We start from the raw sequence: 15334 nt of genomic DNA on the forward strand, positions 1-15334 counted from the left end.
CGCATGACATAACACTAGTTAGCGAGACAGCTAGCTAACAGTACACTAACTTGAAATGAAAATACTCAAAAATAGAGTGGAGTCTTTTGTTAAGACATGTAGCTAGGGCTGGATGGCAAACCAGTGGAAGTATACAAAACGTTTTTTGATATACTCAAAGGACCATTATTAGCATGTTTTAACCACTCCTATATAAATGGTAGATTATCAGACACGCAACAAGAAGGTCTGATATCATTATTACTGAAACAGGACCCAAGTGGTATATATAAAGATCCAGTCCATTTAAAAAATTGGAGACCTCTTACACTTCAGTGTTGTGATGCAAAAATCCTAGCAAAATGCTTGGTGCATAGAATTAAAAAAGTATTGTCAGATATTATTCATCCTAATCAGACAGGTTTTTTACATGGACGATACATTGGAGATAATATAAGACAAGTACTGGAAACAATAGAATACTATGAAATATCGGGGACACCAGGCCTGGTTTTATAGCTGATTTTGAAAAGGCTTTTGATAAAGTATGACTGGAGTTTATATACACTGCTCAAAAAAATAAAGGGAACACTTAAACAACACAATGTAACTCCAAGTCAATCACACTTCTGTGAAATCAAACTGTCCACTTAGGAAGCAACACTGATTGACAATACATTTCACATGCTGTTGTGCAAATGGAATAGACAACAGGTGGAAATTATAGGCAATTAGCAAGACACCCCCAATAAAGGAGTGGTTCTGCAGGTGGGCACTTCTCAGTTCCTATGCTTCCTGGCTGATGTTTTGGTCACTTTTGAATGCTGGCGGTGCTTTCACTCTAGTGGTAGCATGAGACGGAGTCTACAACCCACACAAGTGGCTCAGGTAGTGCCGCTCATCCAGGATGGCACATCAATGCGAGCTGTGGCAAGAAGGTTTGCTGTGTCTGTCAGCGTAGTGTCCAGAGCATGGAGGCGCTACCAGGAGACAGGCCAGTACATCAGGAGACGTGGAGGAGGCCGTAGGAGGGCAACAACCCAGCAGCAGGACCGCTACCTCCGCCTTTGTGCAAGGAGGAGCAGGAGAAGCACTGCCAGAGCCCTGCAAAATGACCTCCAGCAAGCCACAAATGTGCATGTGTCTGCTCAAACGGTCAGAAACAGACTCCATGAGGGTGGTATGAGGGCCCGACGTCCACAGGTGGGGGTTGTGCTTACAGTTACAGCCCAACACTGTGCAGGACGTTTGGCATTTGCCAGAGAACACCAAAATTGGCAAATTCGCCACTGGCACCCTGTGCTCTTCACAGATGAAAGCAGGTTCACACTGAGCACGTGACAGACGTGACAGAGTCTGGAGACGCCGTGGAGAACGTTCTGCTGCGTGCAACATCCTCCAGCATGACCGGTTTGGCGGTGGGTCAGTCATGGTGTGGGGTGGCATTTCTTTGGGGGGCCGCACAGCCCTCCATGTGCTCGCCAGAGGTAGCCTGACTGCCATTAGGTACCGAGATGAGATCCTCAGACCCCTTGTGAGACCATATGCTGGTGCGGTTGGCCCTGGGTTCCTCCTAATGCAAGACAATGCTAGACCTCATGTGGCTGGAGTGTGTCAGCAGTTCCTGCAAGAGGAAGGCATTGATGCTATGGACTGGCCCGCCCGTTCCCCAGACCTGAATCCAATTGAGCACATCTGGGACATCATGTCTCGCTCCATCCACCAACGCCACGTTGCACCACAGACTGTCCAGGAGTTGGCGGATGCTTTAGTCCAGGTCTGGGAGGAGATCCCTCAGGAGACCATCCGCCACCTCATCAGGAGCATGCCCAGGCATTGTAGGGAGGTCATACAGGCACGTGGAGGCCACACACACTACTGAGCCTCATTTTGACTTGTTGTAAGGACATTACATCAAAGTTGGATCAGCCTGTAGTGTGGTTTTCCACTTTAATTTTGAGTGTGACTCCAAATCCAGACCTCCATGGGTTGATAAATTGGATTTCCATTGATTATTTTTGAGTGATGTTGTTGTCAGCACATTCAACTATGTAAAGTATTTAATAAGATGATTTCTTTCATTCAGATCTAGGATGTGTTGTTTAAGTGTTCCCTTTATTTTTTTGAGCAGTATATAAATGCCTAGAATATTTCAATTTTGGGGAATCTCTTATAAAATGGGTTAAAGTTATGTATAGTAACCCTAGGTGTAAATAGTAAATAATGGCTACATCTCAGAAAGTTTTAAACTATCTAGAGGAGTAAAACAAGGTTGTCCACTATCGGCATATCTATTTATTATTGCCATCGAAATGTTAGTTGTTAAGATTAGATCAAACAATAATATTAAGGGATTAGAAATCCGCGGCTTAAAGACTAAGGTGTCATTGTACGCCGATGATTCATGTTTTCTTTTAAAACCACAATTGGAGTCTCTCCACGGCCTCATAGAGGATCTAGATACTTTTGCTATTCTCTCTGGATTAAAACCAAATTATGATAACGTATTGGATCACAAAAAAATGCAAATTTTACATTACCATGTAGTTTACCAATTAAATGGTCTGACGGAGATGTGGACATACTCAGTATACAAGTCCCAAAAGAAAGAAATGATCTCACTCCAATAAATGTTTATAGAAAGTTAGCAAAAATAGATAAGATCTTGCTACCGTGGAAAGGAAAATACCTGTCTATTTGTGGAAAAATCACCCTGATTAACTCTTTAGTCATATCACAGTTTACCTATTTGCTCATGGTTTTGCCTACACCTAGTGACCTGCTTTTTAAATTATATGAACAAAAAATATTCAATTTTATTTGGAACGGCAAGCCAGATAAAATGAAAAGGCCCTATTTATATAACGAATATGAATTCGGAGGGCAGAAATTATTAAATATTAAATCATTAGACCTCTCACTAAAGGCATCAGTCATACCAAAGATATACTTAAATCCAAACTGGTTTTCTAGTAAATTGGTACGAATGTCTCATCCTATGTTCAAGAAGGGCCTTTTCCCCTTTATTCAGATTACACCTGCCCACTTTCGGTTGTTTGAAAAGGAAATAATCTCCAAAATATCTTTATTTTTTAAACAAGCCTTAGAAAGTTGGTTGCAATTTCAGTTTAATCCACCTGAAAAGACAGAACAAATAATACAACAAATATTGTGGTTAAATTCAAATATAGTAATTGATAAAAAAAAAATTGTATTTTTCGAAGAAATGTTTAAAAAAGGTATAATTTTAGTGAATGATATTATAAATAGGACTGGTGGAGTGATATCACACATGCAGCTAACACAGACATATGGAAATGTCTGCTCTACCCAAAATTACAACCAATTAATTGCAGCATTACCACAAAAATGGAAGAGGCAAGTAGAAGGGGAAAAAAGTAAGGAACTTGTATGTCGGCCCTGTGTTAAAGAACATAAATGGTTAAAGAAAAGTGTGATAAATAAAAACATATACCAATTTCATTTAAGGACCAAAAAACTGACAGCTGTGCCATATAAATTGCAAAATAGTTGGGAAGAGATTTTTGATGTACCCATTCCATCGCACAAGGTTTATGAATTGATACGCAAAACAACGCCGGATTCAAAACTTCGAATTTTTCAATTTAAATTACTATACAAAATTCTTGCAACTAATAGAATTTTATATATATGGGGGATACAATCTTTCCAGCTCTGCAGATTCTGCTGTGAGGAGGCAGAGTCATTAGATCATTTATTTTGGTATTGTCCATATGTAGCTTGTTTTTGGTCACAGGTCAAGGAATGGCTGAAGATTTGCAACATTTGCCTAGAACTAACGCTGCAGATAGCAATACTGGGTGATTTCAAAAGCCATAGTCAATCAATCAATAATATAATAATTATTTTAGCAAAAATGTTTATTTTTAATTTACAATCTGTAGAAGCTATGAGAATAGAAAGGTTCAATTGTTTTGTGAAGCATCACAGCACAGTTAAAAAATATATGGCAAATATAAATCCGAAATGGATGATGTTGAGAGATAGATGGGAGGGGTTGAATGGAGCTGAAGGGTGGGACTAATAACAAGATAAACAATGTAAAACATACGGGGTCTGTAAAATGTATATAGGTTTAGAACTTTTTATGAAATAGCACAGTTACAAATAGAAATCAAACTGGATGGACATCAGAAATAGAGGAAGGACTAAAAACAAACAAAAAAGAACTATTGTAAAATAGACTGTCTGTAAAATATGTATAAGATGAATAAATTGAAGGTAAAAGCCGAAGTGTTTATTAGTTTACTCCAATTGGGGGATCGGTGGTAGGGTTTCCGGGGAATATTAATAAAGGTATATTCTTTTAAAAAGTATGTATGTCTATTTAGGTATGTGTATGTATATATGTGTATATGTATGCATGCATGTATGGATATATATATTTACCAAAAGAATATATGGGGGATTGAGCAGATGAAGAGCAAGTTGTAACAGGACAGGGCCTTGGGGGAGCAGAGCCTTGGCAGGGAGGCCCTATGGGGTGGCATCAGACAGTCAGCATGCTTAGAGAGGCTGGCCTCTCCAGCTTATGTCACATAGATCCTTGTCTCACAGTGTGATCTCAGCAGGAACCTTGTAACCAAGTCATTATTCATTCATCGCTGTCCAACTTCTTACTCCTTTATTAATTGGAAAGAATAATAACATTTAGACCACCTGCCTCCCTTTGTATTCCAAAGTATTTGAAATGTTTAGTGTTTTGGCTTTTAATGAAACTATGACTACTCTACTTTATCCTTTGAAACCAGGAGTTGGAACCTAAATTATTTTCCAGTCATTTAGTTCTGAATAGAACCATCTTGTTTTTCATTCCTTTCCACTATTCCAACCAGCAAAATAAACTTTTGAAATGGTTCGAACCCCAAAAAAGTTACGGTTTATAGCGTTCCGTTCTGTTCCTTTTTAAACTTCTGAAATCAATTTATTTTGTACATTTAGCTCACCATTAAATTATTTCACCAATCAGTGTCAATAGAACAACTTGCTATGGAGCTGTATCGATTGGACAGATAAGTGTACGGCGCGAGAGCGCTGGGCATCTTGTTATGACTTGCATTATCTGAATTATGCCCACAGAATTACCCTTTCTATGAAGAAACTTTAAATGTCTTTGAAATTCTGAGGGTTGGCTTAAGTTGGACCAGAGCGAGCTAGCTACTTAGCTAACAAGCTTGTGTGTGCAGAGTGGCACCAGAATTTAAATAAAAACACGTCTTACCTTTTTGGTGTTAATGAATCCAATGGGAAACGTGATAACTATAGGATCCTTAACTAGCATTGAAAAAGTTAATCCATTCTTCTCCAATTATATATCTCCCTAATTTCTGAATCACGCTTGTAACGTCAGTAGGCTACAGCAGTCTATGCTTCGAAAAGGGCAGGGACAGGTAGCCTACACATGCACACTGGCAAAGATTTTCAGCTGGCAGGCAGACACTGGGAGAAGTTTCTAAGGGACAGAGTGAGGGCTTTCCAGAGGCACTTTGTTGCGTCTTTTTGTAGGACTGGAAAAAAATGCCTGGAATGTAAAATAACATTATTAACCGGTTCCCATGCTTTTAAAATAGCGGTTCTGGAACAGTATAGATGACTTTTGTTCCCGGTTCTGATTCTGTTCAGCAAATTGTTTTGTTATTTTCTGGTTTTCGGTTATGTTCCCTGAACCTGTTCCAAACCCTGTTTGAAACTGGCCCAAATGTTACGACCAGGCCATAGGCCATCTGTACTGTGTGTGCCATGGAGCTGAAGAGTAGATGCAGGTGGGTACAGGCAGCTGCACCCAGACAGAGTGGTTCGGTCAGTGTCTGTATGTTCCAAACGGTGGGAAGCCAGATGCCTGGGAAATACCCCCACAATGTTCTTGTCACAACAGCAGGGTGGGAGGCTAACAATGGCCTCTCCTGACAGAACCTGTCGGACCTTGTTATTACCAAAGCACATGCAGACAGGAGCGTCTGAACAAAACTGACCATGAAAGACCTAGTCTTAATTCACCAGAACAAGGAAAAATGCTGCCCTAAGTTATTTGTCAAGCAGGTGTTGTGGAGCATGTTGACTGGGTGGTGCTATTGAGTCAGCAGAGCGAGAGAGAGAGAACAGGCATGTTGTATGTGATCAGGTAGGACAGATGGGCCTGTTCAAATCCTTTCCTGATTTATGGCTGTCCTGCCCAGAGAGTAGGAGCTGGCTGGGCTGACTTAGGTCCAGAGAGCCCCATGGCTGCTTTATGAATTCTACATGCCATGCCCCAAGGTGAATGAGAATTTAACCATGGGCGAGACTGCAAAATAGCAATGCTGTGCACAGGGGAATGTCAAAGAGGGAAATAAGAAAAGGTGACTTTCAAGCACCTCAATAGACCAAATAAGACAATGTTGCTGGAGGGGGGTGTTCAAATTTCTGCTAATCCACCCAAATCCTGTCTGATGTTTAATGGCTCTTTTTGGTACATGCTTACTGTACTATTCCAGGGAATCATCACTGTTAATCATCATATCTGTTATTTCTCAGCATGGTTGTTTCTCTAATGTTTATTTTAATTGTACCTTTATTTAATTAAGCAGGGAGTCACCATTGAGACCAGGGTCTCTTTTCATGTAGAATGACTCGTTTAAAACCGAAGCTAGTTAAATGGTTTTGAGTTATCATATATTCATTTCCAATATGCATGCAGACCTTCATTTAGGATTTTACCCAATTGTCAGGTTTTAGTTTACACTGTATCCTGTACATATGACAAATTAAGCTATGTTTTGATTTGTACTGGAACTCCATTTCATATCCATCTCAAGACGTTTTCTGAGTCTTCACTGTGGCAATTGTAATATTGTATAATGTATATGGTATGTGAGTGCATTTGGATGTGAGGGTTGCTGGGAAGACTTACATCTAAGAGGTTAATCTCTCTGTTCACTCATCTGAATGTGATTATCCAGCTGTCAGGAGGAGGAGGAGTTGTGTCCCCCGCTCCTGCAGCCCTCAGCTCCTGAGGCCATGGGAAACTCATGTCACTGCAATATTCACAAAGACCACAATTTGAAGAGACCACAGTTCTTTTTCTTTGCCCTGCGGCAGCCCACCAATGTGCTGGGACTGGTAGGAAGGCACTGTACCTCCAGGCCAGATTAGACCAGAGAGTTCCCCTGGCTGTTGGAAATGCATCAGTAGGCTGGGTTCAAATCCTCCCTCTCCTCTTTCTAAGAACATGGCATGGTCCAGTCTACAGTACTTTGATGGGATGGAGGTGTGGAGTGCAGTGTGCAACATGGTGCTCACATCACATATGTGACCAACCAGCTCGATTCTGTCTTATGTAGCAACATTTAAAATTGTGTTTTTTTTACTTTGGACTCAGAGCTAGAAAAATATCATACACTACAGTTGAGGAACAATGGGAAAGTAATTCTGCTTTGAAAGTTGATAAACTTGTAACCTCACTTTTGAGAAAATGGCCCTTGAATGTTTTGGTAAACCTACTGGAGAGCTCTTCTTTGTCTACACCTATTCAGCATCGTTCCCACCCTCTTAAGCCTTAGCCCCACCCATCTCTTTAAGGATTCACATGAAGCCATGTACTAAACAACCAAAGATTTCAAGACTAAATGCTGGTTTATACTACGTCTATCGACAGTTGTCGCAGTGACATCATGAACATTCTATTGTCGTCCAACATCAAACTTGTCGTTGTCGTTATGAAAAAGTTGAAACACAAAAACTACAGGCTGCATGACATCAGCAGCCTGGTGGTGCAAAATAGCAGGACTGGTGTATTTTAACACCAATAAACCCATCCGTTTAAAAATGAATTTAGTATATGTCAATCTAGCAAACCAGGCAACTAAAAGTAACTTTCTAAACAATGTTTTGGGTTGTTTCTAGATTGTTAGCTAAATAGCTAATGTTAAGTTCACTGGATAGCCAGTTCAAATAATGACCATATCATATAGCTGACAACGTCTTCACTTTAGCTCATTTGTTTTCATTATTACAGGAAAATAAATTCACTACAAGATAATTATTTACAAGTAAATGGCAAACCAATTACAGAAGTTGTGAGTCTGACAAAATAAAAGCAGGGCATTCTACTGGAAAATGTTTAGAACTTGGACACTGTCCCGTTGGCCTAACGTTATATCCTAATTTGACTTTGGTGTAGGTCATGTTCTTCACATTACCGTCTCTGGTAAATACATACAATATCAAATAAAATCAAAGTTGATTTGTCACATGCACAGGATACAGAAGTGTGTAGTGAAATGGTTACTTGCATTTTGTTTAGACATGTAGCTAGCTGGCTAAACAATGATCCATAATCCCAACTCATAACCTTACTATCCTACATGAATCTGCAGGTAGCTAACCAACCATGTTCAATGTTAGCTAGCTATCTAACATTAGGCTATAACTAGAAAATGCAAATGGCTCTGAGATATGAATAATATTACTACACAGATCATACACATAATGTTAGCTAGCGAGCCAGCCAGCTAACGTTAGCTAGCTAACAGTACACTTTAACTTGAAATGAAAATAACTTTCTGACAAAACTAGAAACGTATAATATCTGAAAATGTAGCTAGCTAGATTCTCTTACCCGTATACATGGATGGACGCTTCTCCCTGTCTGTCATGGATGCCATGGTTGCCTTAGTTTGAAGATGTAATCCAGAGACAGGTGTTTTATACAACAGCCTTCTCTGTGTTCTCAACGCCAGAATTTTCACCATCTCCTTAGTAATCATACTCTAATTCCACCGGGCATTCCACTGATTTCAGAACTCGGTCCTCCAGAAAGTGGAGAACAACACTTTTTCAGTTCTACTACGTGATATTTTTCAAAAAAGCCATGTTAGAAAGGATTACCTACACATACTGAGCAGCTCATGTTATAGACAGAAGCATGCTACATGGCAGACCATCTCTCGGCATGTCCAACCCATCCATTATATCAGCCAATCATGGTTAGCGGGAAGGTTCCTGTCCTTTTCCGTGGCTAAACCAACTAGGCTCGTAATTTAACAATTGTATTCATATTTACAGATTGCATACACGGTTGTGTAAAACGCATTTTGATACAAATAAAAAGTTAACGTTCAAATGCCTCTCCTGTGAAGTAGTGATGCTCAACATATGCCTAGTTTCCTGAAATAAGTCACGTATTAAGACGTAGTCCCTCCTACGCTCACACAAACACACTAAAGACAGGAACACGCTCACGTAGCTATGATCCTGTAAATGTACCACCACCCACACACTGCTGGGGGGGGGTCACTGTTAGGGACAGCGGTGTGGGCGAAGGAAACGGTTTCTACAGTGAGACCCTGACTGTCAATCAGCTGTAGTCGGGGTTTCTGCTCAACAGAACAAGATCCAGGGCTCTCCTCCTTGGGTGGTTACGTGAGCACACATCGACAGCTCAACATGTCCCCTTTGCTGTTATTCTTAGCTGTGTTCCATGTTCCCCAGACACAATGATAAATAACACAGTGCCTACATTTTAATAGTTTCAAAGTTGCATTCCCCCCGCCACCGCCGTCATGTGAACTAAAGTGTGCTGGGAGCAGGCTGAACACACAGGTGTTAGCAACAGCATGGCACATTAGAGGAACAGAACGCAGATAGTGGTGAGGGGACAGTAGCTCACACTGAGCAGCTGGACCAGTGACCGTGGCCATGGCCTAAGAGTGGTAGACACCCTGAGCCTGTGCTTTATACACAGCGTACAGGGGCATGCCTTTGACTGGTACAGGCAAGCTATTTTGAGGGGCCGCAGGGGTGAACCGGAGGGCAGTAAATAATCGAGAAGAACATGTCCTGTCCTTTCTGCCCTCCCATGCAGCCTATACACACCCCACAGGCAGCCGGAGGAAGTAACTCTAATCTGTGTTGGAGGTTCCAGCTGTGAGAGAAAATGCGGTGAGAGCGATGGGTCAGGTCAGCCCCAGCCCTAGCCTCCAGCCACTAACCATCCAGCCCAAGTCCCTGCTGCACAAGGGGAAATGTCACCCTGAATCTCCATGAAAAGAACTGATGGGGTCATTGAACATCACACAAAGGGATCTTTCCGCATGAGTAATGTATGGTGCTCAGGAGGGGCTCTTCTTGTCAGGCAACACTGGGCTTTGGTTCATTTCCCCCACTGCTCTGTGGGTTCAGGAAGAATCACAGTGCTTAATGTGAGGAATGCAGACAGGAGCTTGCTCTTGACCCCTAACTGAACTGCTATCTCCAGGGAAATCTCCATTGAACTGTTGGGGGTTACCAAGGGGAGAAGGCAGAGGAGCAGGAGGACACTGGGTGGTATGGGTGGTGGTTGTGGTGGGGTCACCCAAAGGTTCTGTCAGTTCACAACACTGATGTGATGGAGTGGCACTGGTTGGGATTGATGTTACCTTTATAACACTTTGTGAAAATCCCATACACTGTTAATTAAAAAGAAAAGTAATCAAATAACTAGACAATATTTGAACTAGATAACAGATAACTGATAACAGGTAACCATCATCACACTACAGGATATTACATAGTATCATCCTCTAGCTGTTTTCTGATTTCTCCTGGGACTCAGACTGAAGTGGTTGAGGTGAGATGGCCCATATTCTCTCATCATCGGTGACTGACACCTCTTGGCAGTTTGCCCAGTCAGATGTCTATACTGATGGATCAACCCCTTATCATGCCTGATGGTTTCTGATCTGCTCATCAAATGGTCACGTGGGATCAATTCCCAAGTCATGGAGACAAGATACCACTTACCATATTACTGACAGTACCAACTGATCGTTGAGTGAATCTCTGAAAGCCTTCCATTTTAGTATCATGTTTAAGAAGTGGACATTTCAAGCATGGAACATTTTTATGTTGTGAGTAGCATGATATGAGAGTCATCTTACAGACTGGGCTGGGATAATGTTGAAGCTGTCAGACAGCTGATCTAGTCTTTAGTGCTCTCACACTGCCACATTAGCACTGTGACCATAGAATTAAGAATTACAATAGGATCTCTATGACTGTGACCTTGTGGTCTGATCACAGGGTCTTCAGACGTGCCCAGCCCGGTCGTCACAGAGTGCCCACGCATAAAGTGTTTTGCTCCCCAGCCCAGTTTCCTAGCAGCGCCACCAGAGGCAGCCAGAGGAAGTAACTCTGACCTGTGATGGAGGTTCTAGCTGTGAGAGAAGATTCAGTGAAAGGAATGGGTCAGGTCAGGTCAGGTCAGGTAGAAGAGAAACAGCAAGGTCAAGTCAACAGTGATCAATTTGAGAGACCCTGAGCTGGGCTGCAGACCGCAGAGGGAGGCAGGTGGTGAATGGAAACCGATGGAGGCGTACTAATCCAACATTCTGCCTATGTCACAGAGGACAACTCTGGGCAGCTCAACCAAGGGTACTTCCACCACTGCAGCACTGTAACAATAAAAACTATGGCAATGTCTTACTCACCAGTGGTATAGCAGCTGCCACTATTGTCAAAGCATTTTTAGATTTGTGAATATCTCACTTGTTGTTTCCCTTCAGACACCCCTTCTGTTTCCTCCATCCCCAGGAACAAGGAAAGATCGATGTGATCTTCAACGTGGGGACAGATGACATCACCATTGGCGAGCCGGCTGTCATAGTTAGTGATGGCAAGTACCATGTTGTGCGCTTCACACGCAGCGGTGGCAACGCTACCCTCCAGGTGGACAACCAACCTGTCATCGAACGTTACCCACCAGGTAAGGCATGGGGAAGGACTCTTTGAAAAGGAGGTGATGGTTGGGGGTGGGAGTGGGAGTGGGAGTGGGAGTGGGAGTGGGAGTGGGAGTGGCAGTTCCAGATATGTACTGTATATATGAAGAGAATGGGAGGGAGAGGGAGAGATAACTAAATTGATCCAGGCTGTATTTTGAAAACACAGACATGGAGGAATGTGCATGGTGATTCCAATTCCAGCTCTAGCAAACAGACACAAAATATCACATCAATTCAAGGACAGTTGTTGAATGCGCTTGGCAAGCAAGAAATGTGCCTTTTGCCATAGAGTAAATGGGGTTTTTTCAACACGCTCCAGGGTTCTGTTTTGATATGTGCCATTTGACTATTTTAATGTATTCAGAGTACTTTATGGAGTCGCCACATGGAGTGCCCAGATAACTATTGCATAAACAATCTAATAACAATCTGAAAAGGACACATTTTCCTGAAGCTGCCTGGATGGTTTTGGATTCTTCACAGTAATTGTAGCAGCCAGGCAGAGTGGAGCTGAGAATGGGATCTTCACCCAGCCTCAGCGCAATGAAGGACCCCTCAGCAAAATCTCAGCTCTCATTTCACCCCCCCCCCGCCTGTAAAGAATTAGTTTTTTTATGAAAGCACTGTGGATGTGTGTGTGGCTTGAAAGGATGGAGAAAGGAGCTCTCAGAACATTCTGTCGTCTGTTCCCCTACCCCAAGAACCTCACATTCTGTCGTCTGTTCCCCGTCCCCAAGAACCTCACATTCTGTCATCTGTTCCCCGTCCCTAAGCCCTCACATTCTGTCGTCTGTTCCCCGTCCCCAAGAACCTCACATTCTGTCATCTGTTCCCCGTCCCCAAGCCCTCACATTCTGTCATCTGTTCCCCATCCCCAAGCCCTCACATTCTGTCGTCTGTTCCCCGTCCCCAAGAACCTCACATTCTGTCGTCTGTTCCCCGTCCCCAAGCCCTCACATTCTGTCGTCTGTTCCCCGTCCCCAAGAACCTCACATTCTGTCGTCTGTTCCCCTTCCCCAAGAACCTCACATTCTGTCGTCTGTTCCCCGTCCCCAAGTACCTCACATTCTGTCGTCTGTTCCCCGTCCCCAAGAACCTCACATTCTGTCATCTGTTCCCGGTCCCCAAGAACCTCACATTCTGTCGTCTGTTCCCCCTAAGTACCTCACATTCTGTCGTCTGTTCCCCTTCCCCAAGAACCTCACATTCTGTCATCTGTTCCCCATCCCCAAGCCCTCACATTCTGTCGTCTGTTCCCCGTCCCCAAGAACCTCACATTCTGTCGTCTGTTCCCCGTCCCCAAGCCCTCACATTCTGTCGTCTGTTCCCCGTCCCCAAGAACCTCACATTCTGTCGTCTGTTCCCCTTCCCCAAGAACCTCACATTCTGTCGTCTGTTCCCCGTCCCCAAGTACCTCACATTCTGTCGTCTGTTCCCCGTCCCCAAGAACCTCACATTCTGTCATCTGTTCCCGGTCCCCAAGAACCTCACATTCTGTCGTCTGTTCCCCGTCCCCAAGTACCTCACATTCTGTCGTCTGTTCCCCGTCCCCAAGTACCTCACATTCTGTCGTCTGTTCCCCTTCCCCAAGAACCTCACATTCTGTCGTCTGTTCCCCGTCCCCAAGCCCTCACATTCTGTCGTCTGTTCCCCGTCCCCAAGAACCTCACATTCTGTCGTCTGTTCCCCGTCCCCAAGCCCTCACATTCTGTCATCTGTTCCCCGTCCCCAAGAACCTCACATTCTGTCGTCTGTTCCCCGTCCCCAATCCCTCACATTCTTTCGTCTGTTCCCCGTCCCCAAGAACCTCACATTCTGTCGTCTGTTCCCCGTCCCCAATCCTTCACATTCTATCGTCTGTTCCCCGTCCCCAATCCTTCACATTCTATCGTCTGTTCCCCGTCCGCAATCCTTCACATTCTGTCGTCTGTTCCCCGTCCCCAAGAACCTCACATTCTGTCGTCTGTTCCCCGTCCCCAAGAACCTCACATTCTGTCGTCTGTTCCCCGTCCCCAAGAACCTCACATTCTGTCATCTGTTCCCCGTCCCCAATCCTTCACATTCTGTCGTCTGTTCCCCTTCCCCAAGAACCTCACATTCTGTCGTCTGTTCCCCTTCCCCAAGTACCTCACATTCTGTCGTCTGTTCCCCGTCCCCAAGAAACTCACATTCTGTCATCTGTTCCCCTTCCCCAAGTACCTCACATTCTGTCGTCTGTTCCCCGTCCCCAAGCCCTCACATTCTGTCGTCTGTTCCCCTTCCCCAAGTACCTCACATTCTGTCGTCTGTTCCCCGTCCCCAAGAACCTCACATTCTGTCATCTGTTCCCCTTCCCCAAGTACCTCACATTCTGTCGTCTGTTCCCCGTCCCCAAGCCCTCACATTCTGTCGTCTGTTCCCCGTCCCCAAGAACCTCACATTCTGTCGTCTGTTCCCCTTCCCCAAGAACCTCACATTCTGTCATCTGTTCCCCGTCCCCAAGAACCTCACATTCTGTCGTCTGTTCCCCGTCCCCAATCCCTCACATTCTGTCGTCTGTTCCCCGTCCCCAAGAAGCTCACATTCTGTCGTTTGTTCCCCGTCCCCAATCCCTCACATTCTGTCGTCTGTTCCCCGTCCCCAAGCCCTCACATTCTGTCATCTGTTCCCCGTCCCCAAGAACCTCACATTCTGTCATCTGTTCCCCGTCCCCAATCCCTCACATTCTGTCGTCTGTTCCCCTTTCCCAAGAACCTCACATTCTGTCGTCTGTTCCCCGTCCCCAAGCCCTCACATTCTGTCATCTGTTCCCCGTCCCCAATCCCTCACATTCTGTCGTCTGTTCCCCGTCCCCAAGAACCTCACATTCTGTCGTATGTTCCCCGTCCCCAAGCCCTCACATTCTGTCATCTGTTCCCCGTCCCCAAGAACCTCACATTCTGTCATCTGTTCCCCGTCCCCAAGCCCTCACATTCTGTTGTTGGTTCCCCTTCCCCAAGAACCTCACATTCTGTCATCTGTTCCCCATCCCCAAGCCCTCACATTCTGTCATCTGTTCCCCATCCCCAAGAACCTCACATTCTGTCGTCTGTTCCCCGTCCCCAAGTACCTCACATTCTGTCGTCTGTTCCCCGTCCCCAAGCCCTCACATTCTGTTGTTGGTTCCCCTTCCCCAAGAACCTCACATTCTGTCGTCTGTTCCCCTTCCCCAAGTACCTCACATTCTGTTGTCTGTTCCCCGTCCTCAAGCCCTCACATTCTGTCGTCTGTTCCCCGTCCCCAAGAACCTCACATTCTTTCGTCTGTTCCCCATCCCCAATCCCTCACATTCTGTCATCTGTTCCCCGTCCCCAAGAACCTCACATTCTGTTGTCTGTTCCCCTTCCCCAAGAACCTCACATTCTGTCGTCTGTTCCCCGTCCCCAATCCTTCACATTCTATCGTCTGTTCCCCGTCCCCAATCCTTCACATTCTGTCATCTGTTCCCCGTCCCCAAGAACCTCACATTCTGTCGTCTGTTCCCCGTCCCCAAGAACCTCACATTCTGTCGTCTGTTCCCCGTCCCCAAGAACCTCACATTCTTTCGTCTGTTCCCCATC

At 44.4% G+C, this 15334-nt stretch overlaps 1 protein-coding gene across 5 annotated transcripts in view; it reads left to right on the top strand.

Annotated features, from left to right (window-relative positions):
• The window catches only part of nrxn2a (neurexin 2a), a 402746-nt gene that overhangs the window by 365116 nt on the left and 22296 nt on the right, over positions 1–15334 (top strand). For all 5 annotated transcript variants that reach the window (XM_045690105.1, XM_045690104.1, XM_045690106.1 and 2 more), the window contains one exon: positions 11569–11740. In XM_045690105.1, coding sequence (XP_045546061.1) covers positions 11569–11740 — 172 coding nt within the window. The remainder of the gene's footprint in view (positions 1–11568; positions 11741–15334) is intronic.

Source organism: Salmo salar, chromosome ssa11 (assembly GCF_905237065.1).
Source record: "Salmo salar chromosome ssa11, Ssal_v3.1, whole genome shotgun sequence".
NCBI lineage: Eukaryota > Metazoa > Chordata > Actinopteri > Salmoniformes > Salmonidae > Salmo > Salmo salar.